The sequence below is a fragment of the Pyrus communis genome, chromosome 17, assembly GCF_963583255.1.
Source record: "Pyrus communis chromosome 17, drPyrComm1.1, whole genome shotgun sequence".
Taxonomy (NCBI): Eukaryota; Viridiplantae; Streptophyta; class Magnoliopsida; order Rosales; family Rosaceae; genus Pyrus; species Pyrus communis.
This window is the reverse complement of record NC_084819.1, coordinates 6,763,473-6,788,448: the sequence shown is the minus strand read 5'-3', so window position 1 is coordinate 6,788,448 and position 24,976 is coordinate 6,763,473. Positions and strand designations below refer to the sequence as shown.

The 24,976-nt window shown below is 38.0% G+C and overlaps 2 protein-coding genes across 2 annotated transcripts; one reads left to right on the top strand and one right to left on the bottom strand.

The window, feature by feature from the left end:
- The first annotated feature begins 745 nt into the window (after positions 1 to 745).
- On the top strand, positions 746 to 1,678 carry LOC137721687 (AT-hook motif nuclear-localized protein 24-like). Its single transcript, XM_068460713.1, has one exon. It carries the CDS (start codon positions 746 to 748, stop codon positions 1,676 to 1,678), a length of 933 nt encoding a protein of 310 aa, XP_068316814.1.
- An 11,257-nt stretch (positions 1,679 to 12,935) lies between these two features.
- LOC137722793 (kinesin-like protein KIN-UA) lies at positions 12,936 to 23,480 on the bottom strand. Its single transcript, XM_068461884.1, has 19 exons — positions 22,897 to 23,480; positions 21,959 to 22,059; positions 21,746 to 21,868; positions 20,396 to 20,581; positions 20,075 to 20,296; positions 19,781 to 19,937; positions 19,315 to 19,464; positions 18,458 to 18,546; positions 18,022 to 18,225; positions 17,636 to 17,782; positions 16,907 to 17,038; positions 16,685 to 16,816; positions 16,191 to 16,326; positions 15,994 to 16,086; positions 15,204 to 15,329; positions 14,980 to 15,105; positions 14,044 to 14,187; positions 13,696 to 13,824; positions 12,936 to 13,610 (listed from the first exon to the last, which is right to left on the bottom strand). The coding sequence occupies exons 1-19, from the start codon at positions 23,078 to 23,080 to the stop codon at positions 13,450 to 13,452; spliced, it is 2,742 nt and encodes a 913-aa protein (XP_068317985.1). The 5' UTR covers positions 23,081 to 23,480; the 3' UTR covers positions 12,936 to 13,449.
- Between the last annotated feature and the right edge of the window lie 1,496 nt (positions 23,481 to 24,976).

Below are 24,976 nucleotides of genomic sequence, written 5' to 3'. Positions count from 1 at the left end.
TGCTTTGTGAAGTAAACTCTTACAAATCTTTGAGAGCCAAGCTTTGTCCTTAATTCAATCCAATTTTCAGAGAGAGAAAGAGGTTTTTAGAGAGAGAAACAGGGGGTGTGGGGACCATTCCACCGCCCATAGGCACGCAGTAGTAGAGTCTTACTCTTACCGAAACCAAACCCATATCCATCCCCCTCTCTATTTCTCATCTCAATCTAACCCTAACCCAATACTCTACTCACGATCCTTCAAAGACCACGACCACCCCCCATCCCATACCTATTTTCTCTCCTCCTCATCTCTTCCTCCTCGCTTCTCTTCTCTCCCAAATCCTCAACAAACAAATTAACCCTAACCTTATTTTCGCTGTACCTTCAACAGCCAAGGGTGAAGAAGCAATAGCATGCCTATTTCAGCTCCAGTTTTGTTGGTGGCACCACAAATCTGCTCAGCAACTCCCTCCTCCTTTCTGCTCAATCCTGGTTCACTAAACAAGGTAAACAATTAAAAGCAACCCTAAAAGAGAGACACCCCAAGTCTCCCTTTTCCTTTTCTTTGCTAGCTCCTCATCCCACTTTCTCTCCCTCCTTTTGAATTTGTCTACTCAACACAAACCTTTTAACTCTAGCTCTAGCTAGCTAGCTAGCACTCATTTCTATCCTCAATTTCTTGCTACTTTATTGGGTTCTTTGTTTTTAAGGGAAAGAATAAGGTTGTTTTGTTTTCTAAGTACTGAAAATTTAAGCATAAAGATATGGACACCCATTCTCTTCCCCCTCCTTTCCATACAAGAGATTTCCACCTGCATCACCAGCAGCAGCATCCTCAGTTCCACCACCAGCAACAGAATTCCGAAGACGAGCAAACCGGAAGCAGCGGCCTTAACAAGGGACAGAAGAGAGAGCGGGATATCGACAACAATGACAGCGGTGGCAATGGAGGCGAATTAGGCAAAGAGCTCAATGTTACCATGTCCGGTGGTGACGGATCAGAAATGACGAGAAGGCCCCGAGGAAGACCTGCTGGATCCAAGAACAAGCCCAAGCCCCCCATCATCATCACCCGGGACAGCGCCAATGCGCTCCGCACCCACGTCATGGAGATTGCCGACGGGTGCGACATAGTGGAGAGTGTTGCCACCTTTGCTCGCAGGCGCCAGAGAGGCGTCTGCATTATGAGCGGGACCGGCACTGTCACGAATGTGACCCTCAGGCAGCCCGCCTCCCCAGGGTCTATTGTGACCTTGCACGGTCGATTTGAGATCTTGTCATTAGCAGGGTCTTTTCTGCCTCCTCCAGCCCCGCCTGCTGCAACTGGTTTAACTATATATCTGGCAGGAGGGCAAGGGCAAGTAGTAGGGGGAAGCGTTGTGGGAACGCTAATTGCATCTGGCCCGGTTGTTATCATGGCGGCTTCGTTTAGCAACGCGGCATATGAGCGGCTTCCACTGGAGGAAGACGAGGGTCAACTACCGATGCAAAGCGGAGGAGGTGGAAGTCTTGGGTCTCCGAGCGGAGTTGGTCATCAGAACCAGCAACAACAGCAGCAGCAGCAGCAGCAACAACTTATGGCGGAAGCTGCAAACTCAAATCCGCCTCTTTTTCATGGGTTACCTCCCAATCTCCTGAATTCCATGCAATTGCCAGCCGAGGCAGCGTACTGGGCTACTGGCCGCCCGCCATTCTAACCACCGGACCATCCTATTGGATCATCATGAGAGCTAATTCACTTTGTCATCATCAACTACATGTTACCAGATGCGTCATCACCGACTATGTAGCTAAGTAGTAGCTATGTGGATAGAAGAATTTGGGTTTGTCGTCGATCAGCATTTCAGATTTTTAGTATGTTTTCCTTCTTTTTTTTTTGAGTTTTGTTTTTAGCATTAATTAATATTCGATAAGTAGATCACCTACCATATGTTTTACATGTTTGATTGAAAGATTGTATATTTCATGGATTATTCTTGGTGAGTTTTTTATTTGTGAAACGTACTACTGCCAGAGCTTGTTTAATATGAAGAGAAACAACATCCAAGAAGAACAATCTGTTTTCAAGCTGGCTTGTTATTTTGATTAATCTTTTCTACCATGAATAAGAAAGGGCTGTTCAAACCAAACCCTTCTGCGTATCTTTTAGTACTTATTTTTGTATCAACAAATAAGTTCAAACATGTTCATCGATCCTCTTCTTCGTTAACCTATATTTTATGTGGTTTTGTGAGATCTGATCATAATTACTATACCTATATACTGATATATATATAGAGAGAGAGAGAGAGAGAGAGAGAGAGAGTAATTATTTCTGATAGTTAGTTTGTTTGCTTTCTTTTATTTGGATAGAGAATTCGAACTTAAAATATTTTTTAACAAAGTAAAGAGAAGTATTACTAAATCTGTATTTACTTAGTAATCGAAGTCGCAGTACTATTGTTTAGGGTTTAAAACTCTGATATTTGAAAGGGATGGCTCAGTGCATATGAAGGAGAAGCAAGGAAGTATGGGCTCATTAGAGTTTCCATGTGTTTCTTATTTCCTTTGTTTTAGAGAGAGAGAGATTTTATCAGAAATATTTAGGGATATGGAGACATGAAAATATTTTGGTACTGGTTTACACGTGCACTGCAAGCTCCTTTTCGAGGCAAACTCAACAACACCACTCTTCCATTAAACGCCCACAGCTAGCTCTCTCTCTCTCTCTCTCTCTCTCTCTCTCGGGTTCAGAGAATAAGGATTGGGCAGGCAGCTGCAGCTAATGGCTACCTGTACTCGTCGAACTTGCTTTCTTACAACTTTGCTCTTGCTTTTCCCCAACCTTTAGAAGCTTACTAAACTTATCCATTCTTTGTTGGAATCGGCTGCTTCTTCTAGTTACTTTTAACTTTTAATTTTCTTTATCATCCTGTTGTTACCTTGCAACATGTGTTGAGCCAACAACAGATTCTAATTAAGAAACACTAATGTAGTTTAATTAACATGTTATTTTATCTAACCGTAAACAAAACCTCACTTATTATAACTTCACCTAGTCAAAACTCATGAATAATTATTGAGAATTTTCACACACCTCCTTACTCATTATGCACAACTTTGTTTATTAGATTGATAAATTTAAAGGAGAATAACGCATGTACATAAACAAGAGTTTATAGAAGGAGAAAATGGTGAGCATAAGTCATTTCTCTAATCATTAACCGTGTAACAGTTCTTTCAAGTAAGAGAAATCACTAGCCTTGTACATTGTTGGAGTCCGCTTAATTAGTTAATTTTTAAGTTACTCTATGCATGATTGATTACTTTTCAAGAGCCAACATGATCTCTTGTTAAACACTACTCTTATTTGAGTTCAACCACGTAAGGGTTTAGTAGATTGAAAAGCTTGTCATGGGCGATTGTTAACTGATGATTTAGTGCAACGTTGGGAAGTGGCTTCAGATTCATATTGCGTTCTTTGTCACATTGCTGAGGAATCTTTTGACCATCTTATTCTGCATTGTTCTCTAAGTGTTGCTTTATTTGTGAAAATGAATTTTCTTTCTTTTTGGCGAGCCTTATGCTCCTTGGCAATCCATTGAAGATGCTTTTTTATGGTTCTTTAGTCTCATCATTTTCCAAGTCTGTTCGAAAGCTTTGGTCCTTAGTTACTTGCAATTTATTTTCGTGGCTTTGACATGAAAGGAACCAAAATGTAGTATCTTTTATTATACTATACTTCAACCACTCAAATAAATCAAACCAAAGAGTGATAAGACATCGGTTATCCTTCCTCATAACTTTTTTTTGGCATTAAATGGGTTTTAGGTTGACAAGGATCTTTTTATAAGTAGTATCTACGAATTACTTTACGATAATTAGGCTTATAATCCATCATTTAAAGTACAAGTTCACAACAAGATTTCATAGTAAATAAAAAATTGGGAATTTACCTCAAAATTGACGGTGGTGAGCCTGGTGGCTAATGACAACGTGGAAGGCGGCGACTCGCCCCGGGGGGGGGGGGGTGGTTGGGGGGGTGGGGGGTGGGGCGGGCGGGCGATAATGAGTGGCTGTGCGGCGATGTCTGGGTGCTGCTTCCAATGGGCCAATGCAGAGCTTCTGCCTTCTTTTTATCTCGACTTGTCTGGAGTGTGTACAATGGAGTAGGATTATCTCCCCGTTCTAGTCTCCTTCTCCTTCCCTCCTTTTGACTAATCGAGAACGAACTTCGCAATTAGAGTTTCTCGACCTTCTCAGGCACTGCGGAATGGTCCCAGAAAGGATGAGAAAAGGGCTGCTGGTTAAGTCACGTTAACATTTTGTGTTAATTTTTTAATTGCCAGAACAAGACAAAAAGCAATTTGTGAGATGAGGGGAGGAAAACGGATGGGAATAGGAGAGAAGAGAATCCTACTCCGTGTATAATGGGGGACAAGCGAAGTGATCCCCTATTATGTTATATCTTTTTTAACGAAACGACATTGTTTCAACTTTCACTTAGATTTTTCCCCATGTCCAAAACAATGTTGTTTTGGCTTAGGTGTTCTAAATAAAAAAGTCAGGCGCAGCGAAGGCTGCGCAGCGGCAACATTCTGTGCAGCTTCAGAGAAATCAGGGCAAATTCTCGCTCTTAAGATCGATTTCAGATGACCGGAGGTGCGGCCACACCTCCTTATGCCTTTGTAGCTTCTCTGGTGTTACACGTATCATTCACCTTCTTTTTCTCAACAAAGAACACTTATCATCCTTTTCTCCGTATACCTAACCTAAGTGCAACTACAACCTCACGAATTTTTACTTATGAACAGGCACAATTGTCGTTCGGGAGTCATCAAATGACATATTATTTATTTCCATGTTATGTATAAAGTTCCGCTATTCTAGAGTCGCTTCTCACCAATTTGTTCCCACAATTATTTGATGCCTATGTGGTCGAAAATTTGAGTGAACCGATCCATCACTTGCTTTTCTCCCCAATATATCACAATCTGCAACATGAAAGATTCAAAATAGATGTTATTGTTGCCAGATTTCAGTTTAGCAGTTCTTGAGAGCATCATTTCAACAAATCCATGCAATTCGTTACTTAATTATTTTAGCGGTATCAAAAATTGAAAAAAACTATATTATCTAAAACCTCGTTTGGCACTTAAAGCACCGGATAGGAATAATACTGGGTTATTTGGTGCACTTACGTGTTAAACAGTCACAAGATTAATTAATCCTGCTCCACTTGTTTTATACACTTCACACCCGCTAACTTATAAGAAAATTCTATTTAACTCATAAGATGTATCTCTACACCTCACCTAACTAACAAAATGTGTCAATCAAACTTCCAAAACTGCCTTTACGAAAGAAAATGGAAACGAAAATTTGCCTTTGCAACCAACAGAGAGTAGTAGATTTTATCTTTACACCCAACAACCCAAAACCAACGCCTCCATTATTGCTGGTAAACGAGACTCAGGCAACTCCCAACTCACAAACCGGTAGAGTGAGGACGAAGAAGACACATTTCAATTTAAACCCTAAAATTAGCGGAAGCAATGGTTCGAAACTGCGATGTTTTATAGATCAAAACCAATGAAGATTTACGGGCAAAATAAAATGTGGGAGTCCTCGCAACGTTATGAAGAGTTTTGAATAAGAGAATATGATGAATTTATGAACTCGACTCTATGAAAATGAACATGAGCAATCCAATTACAATATGAACCACACTGCTCAAGAAGATTCATTAATGAATTATGAGTTTATCGACTAACCCTTTTCTCCAACTTCAGACTCTGATTCAAAATTCAAAGACGAAGGATCGTCGGACGATTTGGCGAAATCCAAGAAGGAAGTAGTACGGGACTTTTTTGGGTTTAAGGTTCACCGAAAATAATGGGAATGTGACTGTTTCTCCATTCCCTTCTGGCTAATCTGCTTCTGCGCAACACTGTTTGTGAAGTCATCTTCTCGCTGCCTTCCGTTGGGTCATCATCATCTTCTTCGTCTTCATCATCTGTTCTTTTTCGCGCGCGCTCTCTCTCTGTCTTTATTGTGCTCTATCTCTCTCTGTTTATTGACATCACAAATTTATAATATGTCGCTGGCTTTTGGTTTTTCTCCATCAACAAGAAATTAGGTTTTTTTACTGTAGATTTCCAACTTCAATACAAAGTTTTGATTTTGATAAGAAGCTTGCTTCTTTCACAGGTATCTGAACTTTTTGCTCTTTTGGGTTTTAATCAAAGTGTGAATTTTCATCAGATTTGAATTTTATGGCGTTTAGGTGTTTTTGGTGATCTAGGTTGTTACTTTGCGTTTTTGTTATTTGGGTTTGGCTCTTTGGGGGATCTTGGAATGTAGGTGTTTGGAATTCCATGCTTTTGAGGGTTGTGTTTCCTTTCTCGTTATCTCTTTCTATTAATGGTTATGGCTTTTCCCCTTTTCTTTTTCATTTTATCATCAATTTTCTCTTAAAATTAACATCAGTATGAAAACCTCTTATTTATAGTACAGTACCAAACACAAGATTAAATAGTCAGTTTTTATTCCGATATTTCACCAAAAGCTCGACTATTTAGTCAATACTATCAGTGCTCTATTCAATAGAAATAGTCAGTATAGTTCGAGCTGTCAAACGAGACCTAAGTGTTAATTTATCGGAGCATCATTTATTCATATCTAGAATTGTTGTAGTAAGAATTATACCGCATGTTTAATTGTATAAATCCTAGTACATTGTGTTTAGGTTTCCTATGTAATCTAGAAGATCTTAGGCTTTGTTACTTGTAGAGCAAGTAAGTCCATTATGTTTACTATAAATAAAGACACAAGATACGCAAAAAGACACAAAAAATTTTCCTACACCTATCTTTTCTGTCTCTCTTTTTTAGTTGAACTTAGACCACAACACATTATCTTTAATTTAAAGGGATCTTAACTTGCATGAATTTTTGTATAAAAACAAAAAATATTGCATGCATTCTTAACTTGCATGCACGATCAAGTGAAGCTACCGATGATATGTTCGGTTCAGCAATTGTTTTGGTGCAACTACTATAAACGTGAGTCATTAAAACTAAGTATGTAAATATATTGTAAATATTAGGAGTTTTTTATTAGGAAGGATTAATTGTTTTGTCCTTTATTGATAATTGTTTCCATATAGAACAAGGATTGTATTTGTATATATTTCAAGGAAGTAATACAATGAAAATTATCCTGTAAAATTCTATTTGGCATCAGAGCCAAGGCTGCCGTAACCCTAGTTTTTCCGCTGTGCTTAGTCAACTTTTTTTTTTCTGCAATTCTTCTCGCATAAATCAGTGTCACTCTGTGTGTGTGTGTGTGTGTGATATTGCTGCGTGTACAGCAGTGTGGTGGGTCATCAGTGTCAGCTTTGCTGTTTTTTTTTTTTTTTTTTGGGTAAAGTAGAATGGCATCGGAGGAAGGCAGTGGCGTGTTGAAGTTGGAGGGCAGTGTTTGTAACCCAACCAATAATCTAGTATTGAATCATGTCGTTATTCAGAGTGATGCATTTGTAGTACCGAACACAGTGAAACGAAATGGATCAAATTATCCTCTTTGGTCCAAGGTTTTAGGGATGCACATCGCTGGATGCGGTAGGAAAGGCTTTGTAACTGGGAGTACCAAGGAGCCGGCTGAGGATAATGCTAAGTATGAGACGTGGGAGACAGTGAATGCAATAGTAAAAGGGTGGTTAATTAATTCCATGGAACCTGCCATCATGGGATTTTTTATTCACCTACGTACTGCTAAAGAAGTTTGGGAAGAGGTGGCTCGGACCTATTATGACGGTTCAGATATTTCTCAAATTTATGAATTTAAGGTTAAATTTTTCAGACGCCGTCAAGAGGGCCAACCAATTGGTGTGTATTATGCTGATCTTAAGTCCGTTTGGTAGGAGTTAGATCAAAGGTGACCAATCAAGATGGAGTGTGTTGTGGATCTCAAGACTCTTCGAGGAGAAATTCAAATTGATCGTGTGTATGCTTTTTAGGCGAGTTTGGATGATGTTTTGATAAAGTACGTAGTGATATTCTACGTACTCAACCCTTACCATCTATTGAGGAGGTGTTTTCTATTGTTCGGCGTGAAGCACAATGACATGCCACTATGATGGATGGAAGTAACAATCAAGGAGGGTTGTCGTCCATGACCATGATCTCTCGGCCAGCTAGTGCTCATCATCCTAATAATCCTTCTAATCAATCTTTAAATTCTCGCTTCTTCAACCGAGAAAATAAAGATGATTTGAAGTGTACTTTCTGTGGACAAACCCGTCATACTGAGGATACGTGCTTTGCTAAGCATAGGGTGCCTGCTTGATTTCCATAATTGAAGAAAAAATTGCGTGCAAAGGAGCGTGGAAGTGCGGGCAATAATGGAGGCTGTGCCTCCCTAGCTACTGCTCCATCGAAGGCTAAGGAGGCCGAACCTACTTCTCATGACCCGAGTTAAACCTTGTTGACTCGTTCTTCCTATGGTGACTCGTCCTCCACCGCACGTACTGTAGGGCATGGTCTTTTGGCCTCCGATACTGAACATCATACAGGTTGGATTCTGGACTCTGGTGCAACGGATCATATGACATATCATAAGAATAGGTTTTGATGTATGACAACATCTCACAAGGAATATATTACCACTACCAATGGTACCCGTGCCCCTATTGTTGGTGCTGGCACCGTGTATGTCACGACCTCTTTCCCTTTACACCGATGTTTACTTGTTCCATCTTTATCACATCATTGACTTTCCATACCATAGGTTACTGAACAATTAGATTGTGTTTAATGTATCTGTCCTTTTGTCTACTTCAGGATATTCAGACCAATGAGATAATTAGGTGTGGCACTAAGAGAGAGGGGTTGTACTATGTGGATGATGTCGTTCCTGGTAGAGCTTATGCAGTACGAGTGTTCCATGATAGTAATCTACAAGAAGTACGGTTATTGCTTCGTCGATTAGGGCATGCGTCCTTTCGATATTTAAGGCATATGTTGCCTAGTTTATTTAGCGGAATAAATGAATCAAACTTACATTGTGAAGTATGTATTCTTGCTAAAAGCCATCGTGCTTTGTTTCCTCCTAGTATGAATAAAAAACCTCTTTCGTTTGATCTTATGCATTCCGATGTTTTGGGGCCTTCTCCAGTTACTACTTCTTTAGGAATTCGGTGGTTTGTTACATTTGTTAATGATTGCACTTGTATGACATGGCTTTATGTGTTGAAAAATAAAAGTGATGTTAGTGCCATATTTCGGTCCTTTACTCAGATGATTCAAACACAATATTCTTCTGTTATCAAGGTTCTCCACTCTGATAATGGAGGAGAATACATCAATTTTAAGTTGTCGGAATTTCTACGTGATCAAGGGATTCTCCATGAAACCACGTGTCCGCATACTCCACAACAAAATAGGGTTGCAAAGTGTAAAAATGGCCACATTTTGGAAACAGCCAGTGCCTTACTCCTTGGGGCCTCGGTTCCTCAGCATTTTTGGCCTGAAGTGGTTACCTATGTCGTGTATGTTATTAATCATATGCCCTCTCGGGTGGTTAGTTTTTAAACACCTCTTCAAGTCCTCACACAACATGCTCCAGTGGTGTCAAGTAATACTCTCACCCCTCGAGTCTTTGGTTGTGTGGCTTATGTTCATATTTAGAACATACATCGTAGTAAATTGGATCCGTGTGCATTACGGTGTGTCTTTCTGGGTTTTTCTTCTCACCAAAAGGGGTATAAATGTTACCATCCTGAAACCCGGCATCTGTATGTAACCATGGATGTGACCTTCTCTGAAACGGAATATTTCTACATTTTCGTACCTTCCACTTCAAATCACCAAGGGGAGAACACTGTTGGTAATCTGAGTTGGTTGGATCTAGGGGGAGATGTGATTATTGAACAACGTGTAAGACCTAGAATTGTTGGTGTCGAATGTATAGTGGGTACCGAGGGTATTGACAACTCGAATGATGTTGGTGATTTGAGGTTGAATCTGAACAAACCCATAAGAGAGTCTCGGCCAGCTACTGCCAAGGAATGTCCTGTTGTTCAACAATCCCTTGTCAAGCCCACTACACCAGCCCTTGCCGAGCCTAGTACACCCTTTCTCTCTAGTTCCGACGTGCCGCCAAATACATCTTCTCTGAATATGCCTGAGCTAAGTATCGTAAATGACTGTGTAACTAGTCCAATTAATAATGTGAGTACTTATAAACTGCCACCAAGACAAAATCAAGGTGTGCCTCCTGATAGGTTTTCTCCTAAAAGGAAGGTGAAGTATCCGATAGCCAACTATGTATCATGTAACAAGCTTACACCAGAACTTCAGACCTTGGTGAGTAATATGGAGTCTATTCAAGTACCAACTCGAGTGGAGGAAGCTCTAAAAGATCCAAAGTGGGCAAAAGCAATAGATGAGGAGATGTTGGCTTTACATAAAAATAATACTTGGGAGGTGATGATGCTACCCGCAGGAAAGAAGACAGTGAGATGCCAATGGGTATTTACAGTTAAATATAAGGTTGATGGAACGGTAGACAGATACAAAGTAAGGTTGGTGGCTAAAGGGTATACTCAAACATATGGGGTGGATTATCAAGAGACTTTCTCCCTGGTTGCCAAGATGAATATAGTACGTGTTCTTACCTCTTTAACTACAAATATGGACTGGCCATTAAAACAGTTCAATGTGAAGAATGCGTTTCTCCATGGGAATTTGGAGGAAGAAGTATATATGGATTTTCCTCCTGGATATAGCAATGGTGGGAATACCGGAGTATGTTGGTTGTGTAAGTCACTTTATAGGCTTAAGTAATCACCTCGTGCATGGTTTGATAGATTTACTCAAGTGATGAAAATGAATGGATATCATCATAGCAATTCTGATCATACTTTATTTGTAAAGCATATACAAAATAAAGTAACAACCTTGATTATTTATGTAGATGACATGATTATAACAGGAGATGACGTTGATGAGATGTCCAAGTTGCAAGGAAACCATGCGGCTGAATTCGAAATGAAGGATTTAGGAGATTTGAAATATTTTCTAGGAGTTGAAGTTGCTCGCTCATCTAAAGGTATCTTCTTGTCTCAACGTAAGTATGTACTGGATTTATTAAAAGAGACTGGTATGTTGGGATGTAAACCAGTAGAGACTCCTATTGTTAAGAAGCATCATTTGTGTTTGAATCCAAGTCAGAAACTGGTTGACAAAGGTAGATATCAGAGGCTTGTAGGGAGACTGATTTATTTGGCTCATACTCATCCTAATATTGCCTATGCTGTGAGTGTTGTGAGTCAGTTCATGCATTCACCGAATGTGGATCATATGGCTGCTATTATGCGTATCTTGGCATACTTGAAGTCGGCACCTGGAAAAGGAGTATTGTATGGGAAACATGGGCATTTGAGAATTGAAGGGTTTACTAATGTAGATTGGGCAGGTCATGTAACTGATAGACGGTCTACTTCTAGGTACTTTACCTTTGTTGGAGGGAATTTGGTGACATGGCGAAGTAAGAAACAGAAGGCGATGTCATGGTCTTCAGTTGAGGCCGAATATAGAGGAATGGCTTAAGGAAATTGTGAAATCCTCTGGCTACAAAAACTTCTTTTGGGACTTGGGTTTAAACCGAATGAGACCATGAAGTTGTATTGTGACAACAAGTCAGCAAGAGATACAGCTGACAATCCAGTGCAGCGTGATAGAACAAAGCATGTGGAGGTAAATCGACATTTTATTAAAGAGAAGCTTGAAAAGAAGATTGTATCAATATCGTTTGTGAATCCAGGATGTTCTTACTCATGCAGTGTGTGGTCGAAAGTTCGGTGACTCACTTGTCAAGTTGGGCATGAGTGATATCTATGCACCAACTTAAGGGGGAGTGTAAATGTGAGTTATTAAAAATAAGTATGTAAATATATTGTAAATAGTAAGAGTCCTTTATTAGGAAGGAATAATTGTTTTGTCCTTTATTGATTATTGTTTCCATATAAAACAAGGATTGTATTTGTATATATTTCAAGGAAGTAATATAATGAAAATTACCCCATAAAATTCTATTATTACAAAGTACTAAGATACCTCCAAAAGTTCAAATAGTAATTTTTTAGTGTAACAGTAACACTAGGTATGTCACAATTCTCAAGAAATAAATGTGCCATTCCTATGCGCCACATAAACACGGAGTAGGATTTTCCCCTCATATTTCTCTCCTCTTCCGTTTCCTCTTCTCACACTTTTCATTGTCTTACTTTCTCCATAAAAAAAATTAAAATAAAATGTCGACATAGCTTAATCATGACCGTTCAAATAAGAGAGAAGAGAAAGAGAGGAAAAAAATTATGAGATATAATCCTACTCCGTATGAACTCTCTTATATTTGGCAGTTTTTTTATTGCAACTGAGCAACCTTACTCCCCGAAAGTGTCTTTTAGAATTGTCAATACGAGATTGTACACATGAATACAAAGGGTAATCTTTTGTTTGTCCTTATTCTCGAATATCCATTTTATTTTATTTCATTTTATCTATATTTTTGGAGGTGAGGGACTGTCACATCCCGGCCTGGGGTGGATCACTTCCTGAGCCCGCTCCACCATCGTAGCACGATATTGTCCGCTTTGGGCTTACCATTCCCTCACGGTTTTGTTTTTGGGAACTCACGAGCAACTTCTCAGTGGGTCACCCATCATGGGATTGCTCTAACCCCCTTCTCGCTTAACTTCGAAGTTCCGATGGAACCCAAAGCCAGTGAGCTCCCAAAAGGCCTCGTGCTAGGTTGGGATGGGAATATACATTTAAGGATCACTGTCCTAGACGATGTGGGATGTTACAAAGACCGTCTGTCGTGTATGATAGTGCACCAATTTTGGAGAAATGATTTTCGTACATTTTTTTTCTGCTCGTCTAATTATTTTTGGTCTTGACCCACTTAATTTTACAGTTTAATAATATTCCTCTTTACTTATAAGTAAGAAGTCTTAAGTATGATTCTCACAGAAGGTAGGTTTAAACCACATTATTACTAACATATTGTACGACTAAACCATCATCTTTCCTCTTTAGTGTAGATAATATCATTTGATAAAAAAATAAAAAATAAAATTTCTGGTCTTGAATGAATGAATTAAAGAATAATCAAGAAACAAAGCGGAAATCATTTACCTCCGGCAAACATAAAATAAGTCAGTTTGTATTTCCAATTTGTTTCATATACAAATCAATATACAAACTAGTTAGACGCCACAGTGGGATGTTCGGCTGAAACATGAACTAATAGACAATAAATGGATCAACAAATTAGAGTTTTGTATGTAATTAACTAAATATTCGGACTATTAACTGGCCTAAGTTTTCATGCTTGTTGCTGCTGCATTTTGAGATTAATACAGGCAGGTACTTGTTGCTGCATCTCTCACACCTTCACATTGTTTCCATAATGCCATGATTTTTCAGTTATCAATCCGTAGCCGCCGCAGTTCAGCTTGGAAGGTAGGGCTCGAAGTTAGTGTTCGATATGCAAGATTTCTTATGTCTTCGTGTGAACAATCTCGAGAAATGCGGACCAGCTCCCACAGGGCACCACTAGTGATCATGTCTTTAGCGTTCACTTCTGAAAAAGAAACTAAACAGCGTGAGCAAACATTCTGACAGAAGATTAGTTTGTTTCATAGTGATTGGGGAAGTGGAAAGCTTACCATGTTGTGCCAAGTGACAGAGTGCAAGTTCGATGTGGCGTTTGATTGGTGAGGCGTCATTGCTAGCATTCTGTACAATCCATGCAAGCGCGCCGTCTTCAATCAGAAGAGACTTTCCGGTCTTGGTACCTACAATGAAATAATGGTAATAACCACTTTAACTCTGTCCACATGATTAAACTATATATGCTTTCATGAATTCTTCATAAAACAATTTTTTATCAAAAGATGAAAACAAATTTATTAAGTAATGCCGGACAGTGATAACCTGTGATTGAAACTAAGCACAGAATACTTTTTTAAGACACGCACAGGAATACCTTTTCCATGAACACACAGCCTCTTTACCTTGTGTAGATGCTCTAGACTCGCATTTTGCAAAGTTTGCTATTCCTCGAGCAACTTGTGCAAGAACATCAGGATGTCCACATCTGACCATTCCTAGCAACGCCTTGATGCCACCTTCACCCCGTAGCTTATTCTGTAATTTATCTGAGCAATGCAATTTCATTTTTTTCAGTAACTGCAGAGTAGACTAACTTGTATAAAACTTTTATTTCATGACGCCACTACAAGCACTTCAAAAAGGAACTAATGCAATTGTAAAAACTGCATTTCCAAACTCAATACACCTCTCGTACCAGATGGACTTGCCACAATCCAAATACCTAGTTTGGATGAACTTTGATGTAATTATAACCTCTTAAAAGTTAAGCCTTAACTACTACATCAATCTTTTCATGAGTTGTTTACTTATTTGAGTTAATCTGACTAACCCAACCACAAGCACTTATGGTCCGTTTGGATGGGGGTTTTGGTGGACCAAGGAATTTACTAATGTTGGGAGTAGCAAATGAAGGGGTTTTTAGGTTCCTTGTTTGGTAAAGACCCTTCCAAAGCTTCAATTTAATCCCAGGCTTTTCAGGACCCTTTCAAAATTGTATCCAAACAAAGTGGATAGGATTTGGGATTTCCAAAACCAGACCTTCACCCAAACGGACCCTTAGTGAATTAGTGACGCATTAAAACCCCCACTGCCCCTCAATATGAGAATACAAGATGGCTTTACCATGGTGTCCAACTAGTGTAGACAATGTAACTGTGATCTAGAGTATGAGCTTAATAATTGCAGCTACAGAAAAAGCATTAAATTCTGAAAGATTTCATGAGTTTTCATTTCAGGTAAATATGATTACTTTAGGTATTTTAGCAACTTGATGGGCTTATTTGGTGTGATTAAGGATATCATTAAGGAATTGAACGTTAAGAGATCAGAAAGTTTACCATTTCCACATAGATTAGCAATGGCACCAGCAACCATTCGAAGGGTTTGGGGATCTTTACCGTGGGCTGCTGTCATAGATAACAAACTAATTCCCCCTTGAGTCATTATCAGCTCCTGGTTGGTTTCTGATTTAAAACACCAAAGAAGAATTAAAGCGCAAATTACAGAGTTGCGACTTTCTCAGCCAATGTTGTAATTATGAACGTGGACTTCAAGCTTATACCATTCATCGCTAGATTTGCAATTGCACCGGCAGCAACTCTATGTATGGTTTCATCCTCAGAGTTTTCAAGTAGCATCAGCAAGGATGTAAGACCACCAGCTTCTACTATTCTCTCCTGATTTGTTTCTGAATATCAGGAGGAGAACACGTGTTATTGCTTGCTGATGCAGTGAGCACTAAAAATATTGATATTATGAAGTAGAAATATCAGATATGTAGGTAGAGCTTTATTCAACATGACAATCCTAACCCACGCGAATCATATCACAAGGGAGACATGTCGACCAAAAGACAAGGAGAGAAATTGTATACAATATGCAATCAGTACAAATATAGATAAAGAATGTACGAAATCAAATGTTACCACGTGAAAGGAGATCCCTATCTCATCCAAGCTTTTCATACACCCTCTTGGTAGCTTACCATACTGTTCTTTTAAATTAACATAAGAGGATCTTCTATCAATACAGGACTGAAAATTGGATTCCTGATCCAAGCATTAATTCCTTTATATTATTTTATGCATTTTTTATTCTTTGCACAATTATATCATGAAGTATCATCTAATTTCCTTTGCACTTGGTACTGACTCTAAACAAAACACAACAAACAATAGAAACTAAAAGAAGAAGTTCTATAGCCTCAATATGAAGCATTGTTCCACAGCTAACACCCAACCATATTTTCCAAGTATACGCAAATAATTATAAATGAAGATCAGGAATGGTTTGAAAAACTAATAAGCATGTGATACTACAGTATCTGTGTAAGGAAGACAAAAAACGGTCACCTTCAGCAGCAAGATTTGCTACAACTTTAACAGCATGAATCCGCACATCATTATCTTCTGCTTCAAGCAATGACAAGATCTTTTGCAATCCCACTGATAATATTGCCTTTTGTTAGTAATAAACAAGAGGAAAGATGGATGCACTTAAAAAAAAAAATCTACCGTGAAGAGAGAATAAGTTGCTTAGGAACAGTAACCTTGCTCAAAGAGTTTTGCTATCGAGGCTTTCTCCCCATTTCCTGAATCTTTAAGCTGCGGTTGCCTAACTTGAGTCATAAGGGACTCAAGACCACCAATTTTTCCCGGCCCACTCCTATCTAGTTGTTGACTTGTCTACAAAAGCATATCCATTAGAAATCCAGGTATACTTCATGATTCATCATGAGATGGGCCCATTTGTTGGATATTCTTTTGTAGTGAGATGTTGTCTATTTCATTTGTTGGACAAACTCCTCTAATGAGATGTTGCCTAACTTGAGTGATACTTGCATGAAATGGGCCCATTTGATGCAGAATGAAATAGACATGTACAGAAGTAAATGGGCAGAGGGATCCATTGGGCCTCCTCATATGCCGAGAGTTCTAATTCAGTTTCAAAAATTAACAGCTCACAGCATCACTATCATTGTAAGAGTTGACATCTCAAAATTTCAGATTCATAAAATACTTGATAATTTTACGTGTGGCATACCTCATCGGCTTCAAAACTTAGTTGCAACAATTGACTGTGTAGTCTTGCTATTTCTCCTTCAAGTTTCTCTTTCTGATGTTCCTCATCTTCCAACATCTTACGAAGTTTTAAGATCTCAGAGTTTCCAGCTGCCTAGAACATCAAAATAATTTCTATGTAACACCAAAAAGATGTCAAAGACTGACTATATGAGATAAAATTATTATGTCAGTGATAACGCACCTCTGACCTTTTCCACTGAGTCAATTGACTTTTAAGATTTTGCACTTCCTCTTCAGCAGCCTTCCTAAGCATAGTCTCTTTCTGGAGCAACTTTGTTAGGTCATCAATTTCCTCCACATGCAGCCTGCAACTCTATGTACAATAAAACTGTTAATACTCTTCAACACGCAATACGTAGAGGAAAAAGAGAGCTAAAAAAGTATCAATTTGGCAAGGGGCAGGTGAGATACATATCAACTAAAATCAAGGGAGAGCACTATTACGACAACTTTGTGCTACTATTTGACAGGTTAAAAGAAGCAAACGACCATGATATACATATTTGATAGCATGCATGTCCAGTGTAGATATGTTGTATGGTCTGTTTTTTAAGGGACATGTCAAACGAAGACCTACAGATGCTCCGGTTAGAAGATGTGATTACGAGATAGAGGCTCAAGGCCAAAGGGGTAGAGGAAGACCTAGGAAGACTTGGAAAGAGACTCTAGAAAAAGACATGGACTACTTGGATCTAAGGGAAGACATCGCACAAAACCGAGTGCTGTGGCGTTCTAGGATTCATATAGCCAACCCCACTTAGTGGGATAAGGCTTTGTTGTTGTTGTTGTTGTTGTCTGTTTTTTAAGAAAAGAATTGTTGGGGCATGATGTTCAACATTAATGATTTAATTATATGACAATAAATGCAAAACATATATATCATTGTTTTCTAGAGTTTAGACCATAGTACCTCTTTGCTTGACGTCATGTTAGAGCCATTGTCCTCGTGTCCATTTGTGATTTTTTCACTGTCATGCTTTTTCTGAGTAATCACCAACTGCTCTTCGAGCTTCTTTATTGATTCCATATAGTCTTTCTGATATTTCAATCTTTCCTTCTACTAGGGAAAAAACATGGATCTAAATAAAGCCTTTACATTCTTTGGGGAAAAAAAATGAGCACAAGTACGCTCAAGGCTGGCTGACAAGACAATACAATAAACTCTTTCTTTTTGCTTTGCAAACAAATATCACCAGCTATATTTTCATTTGCAAAAAAATTCTTTGGCTAAAACATGTTAAAAGTGTATACCGTATGAAAGCAACTAGCTTTTCAAATATCAGTACAAAAATTTACCTCTAGTGCGTCTGCATAGTTCCTTTCAACATCTGAGATCCGATTTTGTGCTTGTATGCTCATTCTTTCCATCTCATCCTCAAATACTTTCTGCTGCCTCTCATGTTCTGCAATGATTTTGTCTAATTGTATATCTAGCCTCCTGGCCAAACTTTTGTAGTCAAATTCTTCCTTCAATTTCAACATATTTTCCACTTTCATAGCCTAAGTAGGAAAAGAGTTTCAGCATCTTCCAAATAACAGATATGCATAACACATATACTTTGCGCAAAGTATTTCCATGATTTTTTTTTTTTGCTGCCAGTGATATTTGGTCATACAGATAAAACCAACTATTTGGCAGAAATTTACCTATTATGACTATACTAAGTTACCATCTCGTCCAGAAAGGAAAATTCAAAGGATAAAGAAACAAGGAAGTGACTTAGATACCCACCCGCTGTCCAAACATGATGGTGCTAGCTGTCTCTCCTCGATGACGTGGGGATGGACCAATAGTAATAACCAGTGAAGTTCTTGCTGTGCCTGTTGGAATTTACAGGTTAGTAATGTCAAAAGAAAGATGCACTGCAAATCCTGCTTCATGTAAGGGTTTTTTTTAGTATTTAAAAAAAGCAGCATAGAACGATACAACATTTTACTTATTATTTCTTTATTCATCTATGACAGACAAGTGTCTTTTAATCTATTGCGTGTCCTTTAATCTATTGAAAAGCAAAAAGGAATCACAAAATTCAGTCAATCAGAAGCTGCTGGACAGCCAAGACGGTGGACCTGCCAAACAGTTGGGTAGCCCACAAGGCGAAGTCAACAGGAAAGCGGCGGAATTGGCCAATTCAAAGACTTGTAGAAGAGAGGGAGTGGTCGGCGTCACTGGACTCTGCAGAGAGGCTCCAATGCTTCTTTCTTGCCGCTTCTGTTGTTATTGTTGTGGAGTTAAACTTAATTTCATCTCCGCCCCTTTTGATTTCACTTGATTTTGTTTTGAACTTTGCGCTGGAATTGAAGTTTTGTGATTTGGGTTTTGCTAAATTTTGATCACTAGTGTTTTAACTTCGGTAGAAAAATTCGGTTTTCCTTATTTGCCCCTTAATTCAAGCTCACATGCCACGCACATGGCTCATTCTGATGGAAGTTATAACAAAGTTGATGAAAAGAACCATAGCTCAACGTTTTGACGAGTTCAGGGATCAATGGATACAGATTTTTAGTCCAGAGACCATTGCTATAATTTCCTCCTAAAATTTAATGTGTAACAAGAAAAAGCTAAATGCAAATTTTAACGCATGTTACCTCCAAATGAATCCCTAAGCAATCTTGTGAGTTTTGAATCTCGGACTGGAACATGTGAACTATTCTCTGCCAATGCATTAATACACTTTCCCAGTGCACTTAAGGAGAGATTAATTGATTTGGCTTCTTCTAGTGTATGTCCTTCACTTCCTGCCATATGAAAGATTAACAAACAACCAAAATCAGACCCTGCCACGATAAACAAAATGCTTACGATAGGGAAAAATGAGTATGTAAGGCAGCTGCACCTCTACCATAATACCCCATTCCTGAATAATGGCTGGTATAGAAACCCTAAGCTTATGGAAAGAAAGGACTAAATTTTCTGAGATAATTAGTTCAGGATTTAAAACAAAGTTTATCTGTTCTCAAGAACAAAATACTGTATTAGGGAAGAAAATAAGGAATAGTCAGTCAAGCATAAGTTGGGAAACAGTTTTTATCTCCATTCATAACATGCCCCAACCTGATTTGTCAATGCGCTCTGAACCAGCAAGATCCACCACAACCAACTTGCTCTTTCGAACAACAGGAGCCTTTAGACTTTTAACCACGTGAGAATTGTTCCCATTTTGGCTTGAAAGAGCTGAATCTCTTCCCTTGACAGACTTCTTTACATTTACCTGTAGCACTTGATATCCCATTTCTTTGAGAAACATATCTCTTAATGCTAAAACAGAATCAATAATACAATCTACAATGGATTCCATTCATTTTCACAAACATAAGCATAGAACAACAGGAAAAACAAATTACTTACCATCAGAATAGCATGACTACGGGAAGATTCGGTATTTAATTTTGTATTTGTAGCAAAGCGGTGAGCTTCCCCAAATCTTAGTAGTTCTACAAAACTCTGCTGGTCCCTGATTTCAACTAGGCTAGCCCCTGGTACTGAGACATCACCAGTCTTTGGGTCTTCCACAATAGAAATGTTATCGTTCGCAGGATCAAGTAGGTCCTGTATGGTTTCCATGTAAAGCTGCATACATTCATAAAGAACCAGTATGAGAAATCTTTAAACCAACAATAATACTGATATATAAGCCTATCATTAACACCAGATTCAGAGGAAAACCACCTGCAAATATGAGACTGACAAAGAATCAGACTCTGGAGATACATCTGCTAAAATATCCTCCATAGCACGAACCATAATTCCACGAGCAGCAGTGTCTTCCTCTCCAAGTTGTCCAAGAGTATATGTTTTCCCTGTACCGGTCTGGCCATATGCCATGACCGTTCCATTGTAACCGTCCAGAACACTCTGGTGAAGGAAATTACAAGATGGCATGTCACTTGAAGGAACTTCCACAAAACATAGAAGCAAAACAAGAGCTTCTTAATAGTATGAATAGGTATATTTATAAATATAGATATATAAACATATATATGCTTATACATTTCCAACATTTGAAGGGAGTGTTAAGATATAAAGTATTTATTGCCTCACACCCGATAAATTTAAGATTTTTGGGACAATAGTTGTAAGTTGTAAGACCACAAATCCTTACCCAAAATGTCCAGCAAAAATTGGTAATTTTGGTTATTTAGACCTGCATACATACTCGAAATTTTCCCAACTGACGGCCAAATGACATTTAAAGCACAAATTTCCCCCTTTAGTCCTTAGCTGGTGTCCTTGCTAAGGGAGAAACCCGTTACATACAAAGACAAAGCAGGCTACAATCCCACACAAGATGATCGACTCGTGTACAGCCTACAGCCCTAAAAAGCTTCAAAACCGCATGAACCAATAAGCTCAGTCTCCTCTGATAACACGACATGGATAAGCACCCAAATGAGCTAGCCACAAGTTAGGAATTGTTGTCTAGATCTACATATATGTCCATGATATCCCAAAACTTAAGAGACTCTTTGATTATATCTAATGCACACAGTCAAGTGGTACTTGGGTGCTACGTTTGAGTTTCTCCGAGTATAATTCGGTTTCTTTAAGAGAACAAATTCCATTATCATCATTGTACGAACTCAAGCATGCCTAAACAAATAAACAAACAAACAAACAAATAAAAAAAAAAAAGAAACAAGCTTATGCAAAATCTTAACTCCAATCTCTAAGGGTTGGGAGGTATAGTTTCCAACATAAAATTTTGTAACGTTAAATTCTACCAGTTACAAGTAGAGTATAATATTCTTAACTGCAAAAGCATAATATTTTCCGACGAAAAAATCTAGCAGCTACAACTAAGAGTCTTTGAAACATAGTGCGATTCAAAACATAAGAAGATGAAGAAGAAAAACTTTCAGTAAGATGAATGTTACAGATTATGTGGACCTTTGGAACAGACTAAATGTCTAGCAAAAAAATTCCCGATATTAATAAACTTCCAAAAGTACAGTTTGAAAGTGGAAAAAATAGAGCTTTAAATGACTACAAGAAGGAAACTAGTGTTTTAAGCATATGCACCTCAACAACAGGCTTTGCCACTACTTCATAAACACGCTTTTGGGATGCAAACTCAGTAAGCACTTCATCAAATTCATAAGTATCTGTGTCCCAATTGTTCTTCCGAAGTTTCAACCTTTTTAGCTGAAATAGAGCACAACAGATTTAATTTCCGTGACCATAAAACAGCAGTAAGATAGTAAGATGTAACTAAATTAGGTATAAGCAGGATACCTCTGGTTGCAATTCTACGCAGTCCGCAAAATCAGCATCTGCAACCATTTCCTCATCATTACGTGGTCGCAATCTTACAGCTACTCGGACTCTTCCAAGAACTATACCCAATAAAAGACGGTCAAATGAAGTAATGAACAAGTACGAACTCAGAATATAAATTATTAAAGTATGGGAAAGGAAAAGGAATTCATACTATGAACCTCTTTTGATTAACAAAAATTACAATTTGGGAAAAGTAATGCTAGTAGGGATGGAGGAGTTTGCTGATTAGCATTTACAATAACAAAAGAAAAGAACGATTAAGTTTCACCAACAACGGCAAAACTTTACAGTGAAATATCCTACTAACCTAGCATTTAAAATGAATTTACAACTTAATTATAAAGGACCATAAAAAGGCTTGAGCTTTCTACACATAAAGCATGCACAAAATAGAATCCACACAAGACCCCATAATTTATTTCTCATTTTTTGATTCACCAAAGTATTTCTGTATACTTGATTCATGTGGAATACCATTTGTACAGACATACTATTACATGATTGCATAACTTAGTCTGCCCCAATTTATTAAAAAACAATCAAATGCTCCCTTTTTTTTGGGTCGACAAATGCTCCCTAATTTGAAAAAATTTGGCTCCAAAAATCTAGAAAAATTATCCATCCTCAGAAAGTGAAATTTCGAATTCGGCAACTTTATTTCTTTTACTTTGTGGAAGTATTTTTCCTGCTTGTATAGATATGCAAATATAGGTTGCCAGTACTAGCCAAAAAAGCCCCAAATCTAATTTTCCTTAACACATATCTAACTAGTGCATAATTAAATGACATATTTTTCACACACAATACCTATCAAAACCACTACAATAAAAAACATGAAATAAGTTCCTCAATATCTCAAACCACAAAATGCACCAGAACCCAAAATTCCTCACCTCCTGCTCCAGCAGAACCACCGCCGCCGGTGGAGCCGGTACTGTTCCGGCGGGGCCCAGAAGCAGGCAAAGACTTGGATTTGACAGAAGACTTGGGGTTGGAATTTACAGAGAGAGGCCTATCCAACCTCAAAGCTCCCCTCTGACCGCCATCTCGGTAATTATACCCGCCCGACGCCGCCATTGTAATCCACGAAACTTCAAAAATGGATCTTTCAGCTCACAAATGGGCAGGGCAGGAACACCAAAAAATGTGCTATCTTTGAAATCCCAGGAAAAAAATCCAGAAAAATCCAAGTGCCAGTTTCAAATTTGAACAATTCCCAGAAGAAATCCCGGTGCCAGTTTTCAAATTTGAACAGTTCCCGGAGAAACCCAGGTGCTAGTTTTCAAATTTGAAGTTTGAAGAATGCAGTTTGTGTGGGAGATTAGTAGTAGTTTTAGTGCGTGTTTTTGCAAGTGGTAGTGGAGCTAAATCGTGTGGGATGTGAGTCAGATAAATCCGTGGTTTTTTCTCTTTTGATTTGCTTTTGCTTCCTCAATCGAAGCGTACTGGGGACAGTGAGTGGGGGGAGGGGGAGAGAGAGAGAGAGAGAGCGCGTATTTGATCTGGTTTACTTGTGAAAAAAAGGGAGACCGATGGTCCCATCACATATTAAGATCTCGTTCAGATATGTTTTTAAAATAATTAAAAATATTTTTAAATTTTAAATACAAGAAATATTAGTTATATATTTCTTTCAAAAAGCGTTTTAAGTATTTTTTTTAAATTTACTAGCACTTTTACTAATAATTGTTTCTAAAAATATTTTTACTAAAAGCGTTATCAGTTATTTTAAAAAGAGTAATGTTAAGAAGATTAAATTTGTAAACCTAATTAACAAATCAAATAAGATATCACCAATAAAAAATGAGCACGTTTATCAACGATTAAGTAATAATCTAATTATCGATTTTGATATCATTTAATGTACGAAATATAATCTACAAATCTAATGTATCTAGCATTATTCTTTGAAAAATACATTCAAAATAGCTTTAGTCAATACATTTGGAGTTTTAAGATGAAAGAATGAAAGCACCCTTTGAACCAAGTTGTGCATCTACTACTTATCACTGAACTGACTAAAATAACCCTACTAACACCCACTAGATTTCATATTATAATTTTTCTTGCTGGAACACCCTCTATTTATATTTCTATACTAATAATTAAGAAAAAGCTGCATTTCAACCTTTCTTTTAATTTCTGGTTGTACCATTTTCATATTCCAATAAAGCAAATTAGAACTAATAAAATAAGGATAGAGTGGTAAGTATGTATATTTTGCACACAAAAAAAAAATATTATTCCACATTGGAGTGAAAAATTTATAACCATCATTTTAACTCCTCACATCATCACATCATCGCACATGTGTGCCAATTGCTAGTGATAGTTAATTAAAGGGATGGCTATCCTTTGCACCCCTTTAGTTTCACATCAACAATATTTTGACTCATGTCTTTTGAAATTTGACAATTTACTACGTGTAAAAATTCTTGGAGTATTGACCCTTCATTAGTTTAACTTTATTATTCCAACACTACAATCAATCAACCCCATCTTTTGCTTGCAAGAAGTCATATCAATTAAGTTAACTTTATTTTTCCAACATTACACTCAATCAACCCATCTTTTGCCTGCAAGAAGTCTCATATCAATCACAAATAAAAGTGTCAATTTTCAAAAAATAGATGTCACATTGTTACCTGCCTCAAACCGCTATGGTGCAAAATTTTGATTGTTTTACTCTCATTTTCCAGAACTTTTTATACACAAATCCAAAAACTTATTTTGACGCACATACAATATGCATTCATGTAATGTAACCTATAAGAGGAGATGGTGCATAATGTGGTCATATTACAACTTTCTCGTAACTTTGAGCATAGTCGAAGGAGAGTATACCACACACCAATGATTAAACAATAGATTTGTTATCAAACAAAACATCTTATCTTGAATTACATCAAAGGTTTCTCAAACTGAGCAAATCTATGAGCGAACCCATTGCATCCACGAGACACATGATTGATT

Excerpts from the sequence above, each read along its gene's own strand:
- LOC137721687 (XM_068460713.1), top strand. The coding sequence starts at position 746 with ATGGACACCCATTCTCTTCCCCCTCCTTTCCATACAAGAGATTTCCAC.
- LOC137722793 (XM_068461884.1), bottom strand. The coding sequence starts at position 23,080 with ATGGCGGCGTCGGGCGGGTATAATTACCGAGATGGCGGTCAGAGGGGA. Across the intron at positions 16,087-16,190 it reads AGCAAAACTCTTTGAGCAAG|TGGGATTGCAAAAGATCTTG; the intron begins GTTACTGTTCCT and ends CAATATTATCAG. Across the intron at positions 13,611-13,695 it reads CTGTCACTTGGCACAACATG|AAGTGAACGCTAAAGACATG; the intron begins GTAAGCTTTCCA and ends TTTCTTTTTCAG.